Genomic DNA, 3,384 nt, shown 5'->3' on the forward strand with positions numbered 1-3,384 from the left:
CTCCTCCTTATTTTCCATGTCCGCCACATTGCAGTAACCTACTGTATATTTTTTATCTTTTCCTTTTATTCTCTTCCTCCATTTTCTCCCACCCTTTTTATTCTCCCTGTTCTCTTCTATCTCTCCTTCTCCCTCCCCCCACCTCCTCTCTAAAAAACCTCTTTCTCTCTTTCCACTCCCTTTTCCCTCCCTATCCCCCTCACATCCTCCCTTACTTTTCTTCCCTTCCATTCCCTCAATTCGTCTCTAAACTCATCCCAAACCCATAACTTCCCCTCAATCCATATTTTCATATATCCTACCCTTACTCTCTTACCCTTCCTCCTATTCTTTTCTGCTTCCCTCTTTATCCACCACTCTATTCTTCTCTCTTTCTCAGTCAGATCATCCACTATCCACTCCCCTCTTTCTTTCAGCTTTGCCTTTCCTCTCATCCCCTCTATTTTCTCCCCCACACTCGCTAGTCTTACCCATACCATCCCTCTTCTCTCCTTGTCCTTATACCCTATGCTTCTCACCACCGTTCCTGTCACCCCTACTATCTCCTTGATCTCTTTTCTTAACCCCTCTATTCCCTCCTCCTTTGCTTTCACCCCCTTTACAATTATATTTCTCTACCTCTCTTCCCTTTTCCTCTTTTCCCCCTCCAACTCTAGCCTCTTCATTTTTCCTTCTACTTCCTTCATCTCTCCCTTTCTCCTTAACTCCAACTGTTCTATCTTTTCCTTTACCTTCTTTTCCCCACACCCTTCCTCTTTCTCCTCCCCCCTTATCTTTCTCCATTTCCTCTACTCTTTTCTCCAAACTGTCTAATCTCCTTCTCATTTCCTCCATCCATTCTCTCATCTCCGTCCTCCCTTCCTTCACCTCTCTCAATTCCGCTTTCACCTCCATGAAACCTTCTTTCACCTTCCTCAGAATCTCACTCATCCTCCCTTCCACCTGTTTTTCTGGTTGTTCCATTAACTGAGTTTCTATCTACTTCCCTAATTGCTTTTCCGTCTGTTTCTCTGGCGATCTCATTACTTTTACGCTTTTCTTGAAAATTCCTGCCTGTATTTCCTCCATCTCCTTCCTTTTCTCTCCTCTCTATCAAAAGCGTCTATCAGTGACAGACTGTTTGCTCTCTCCCTCATCACACCTTCTGCCTTACTCGGCCTACCCTTCCCCCTCTTCTCCTCCCCTTTTCCATCTTCTTGCCTTCCCAACTCCCTCCTTTCCCCTCCATTCCTTTTTCCTTCTTCCATCTCTTCCTTCCTCTATCACACTACTTTTTCCCTCTTTCAAAAATCCCGCGCTCCTGCTTTTCCGTTCCCTGTTTCTTTTCCCTACTGCCATCAGGCGCCACTATCTCCGCCTCTTCTCTTGTTCTACTCTTTCTCAACTAACTACGTTTATGGCCTACTCTTCCCTCTACTCACCTAACCTCCAAATCACATCTACCTATCTTCCCTTCTACCTCTCCACTTCTTTACCCTCTTCCCCTATTCCCCCACCACACCCTGTCTTTTCCCTATCCCTTCACCCCCTTACTCTCCACTATAATCCTCCTTAACTTCAATGACCAAATTTTCACTCACACTCTACATACACACGTCAATCACACTCTCTACCGGAAACGGAAGTCTAAAATATCTTATTATTAAAACTAATATAACATAGTGTTATTATTAATACTAATATAATATAATTTATTGTTACTACCAAAATAATATAAATATAATATAATTATTAAGTTTTTATCATATTATATTGTTATATATATTTTTGTTTTAATACTTTATATTTAAATTACTCTAAAATCATTTGCTTTACGTTAAAATTGCTATTTTATATAATTAGTACATAAGCATTAGCATTTGCTAGTTATTAAATTTTCATTATATTATATTATTATATAGTATGTAATATAGTATACAGTATATAGTATATAGTATATAACATTATTATATAATATTATATTATTATATAGTAAAAATTTAATAACTAGCAAAAACTAATGCTTATGTACTAATAAAATAAAACAGCAATTTTAACATAAAGCAGATGATTTTATAGCAATATAAAATAAAAAATATTAAAACGAAAACGACAAAAATTTTAGAATACAAAAAAAACAAAAAATAACAAAAACATGTAAAAAAAAAGATAAAAAAACAAAAAAATAAAAAAAAACAAAAAATACAAAAAACAAAAAATACAAAAAAACCGTTTCGATAATCTCCACTTTGACGCGGTCGAACGGCATACGTGCAGAAAACAAATGCACCCCGTGTGGGCAGCTGCGCACGGGGTATCTCAGGGGTCGGCGTGGCATTTGCCAGGACCCCTACAGCGGTGGTCCGACCAACGTCGGATCTGGGCTCATATCGTAAACCCCCGGGGTCGTTATGTCATGTCTATGACGATCTCCGGGGGAACGAGGGCCTTGGCTTAACCGCCTGGGCTGCGAGGATGGGGACCTCTATAAAAAATTCCCCCAATCTCAAGTTTTGGGCCGCGGCGAGGAGATGGATGGCCGCGCGGTTAGCCGGTCATTAACGGTCCACCCCGGGGCACCTGGCGAACCCCGGGCGTACCAATCGCCCGACCCTAGCCGAGGGGGCACCGGCTGGGGGGTACGTATTTCCTCCCATTTCTAGAGCCCGCCCTGTACGCCTTCGGGTCACAAGGGGTGGGCAACACAAGAATGATATCTCTTAAAACAAAACAAACACAAGACGCGGTGGAGGGTGAGGGTGAAGTGGAGGTGGAGGCGTACGCCTCCGTAACATGCGGGCGGAATATGCCCATTGCAGCGCGGACCAACAGCGCTGCGGGATGGACTTCCTGGCCTGAGGCTTTGAGGAAAAGCCAGGAGGCCATTAACGGTCTACCTAGGGAGGAGGATCCTGGGGCGACCTACGGCCCTGAGTTCATCGGGACTTCGACTTGGTCATCACCAACCCAGTTAGGGCCCCTGGGAGTTTTAGTACTCTCCCGTGAAACCTCTCCTTTGAGGATACGCGGGGGGGCGGCGTCCGGGCACTCGGACTCGGAACACGAGGGGAGGGAAGAGGAACCCTCAACCTCCACAGGGTGAAGGCGAGCCGCCCTGGCCCGGCAAGTAGCAAGGCTGCGCAACTGGCAAAAAACAAGGCTGCGCAACTGCCGAAGGGCAAGAAGAGGAGGCTTGATCCCTCCGCCTCGTCTTCTGACCACGAGGTGGAGGTCGTTGACGAGTCCTCGGACTCGGCCTCCTCCCCGGAGGATGAGGGGTGGGAGTCGGCATTCAGGAGGAAGAAGAAGGATGGGAGGGGACGCCCTCCGAAGGACCCTTCGCATGAAGGGTGCTTCACGGCGGAGGCACTGAAGGCCAAGAAGGTCTTCGCCAAAAGGTTGAAG

General features: G+C 45.2%; 1 protein-coding gene across 1 annotated transcript in view; it reads left to right on the plus strand.

The window, feature by feature from the left end:
* Nucleotides 1-2,689: 2,689 nt before the first annotated feature.
* LOC116853467 overlaps nt 2,690-3,384 on the plus strand; it is a 10,071-nt gene continuing 9,376 nt past the window's right edge. Inside the window, exons 1-2 of the mRNA XM_032834576.1 lie at nt 2,690-2,949; nt 3,078-3,257. Coding sequence (XP_032690467.1) covers nt 2,690-2,949; nt 3,078-3,257 — 440 coding nt within the window. The remainder of the gene's footprint in view (nt 2,950-3,077; nt 3,258-3,384) is intronic.

The sequence above is a fragment of the Odontomachus brunneus genome, unplaced genomic scaffold (genome assembly GCF_010583005.1).
Source record: "Odontomachus brunneus isolate Ranch 3 - 2012 unplaced genomic scaffold, Obru_v1 Obru_scaffold_328, whole genome shotgun sequence".
Classification (NCBI taxonomy): Eukaryota; Metazoa; Arthropoda; class Insecta; order Hymenoptera; family Formicidae; genus Odontomachus; species Odontomachus brunneus.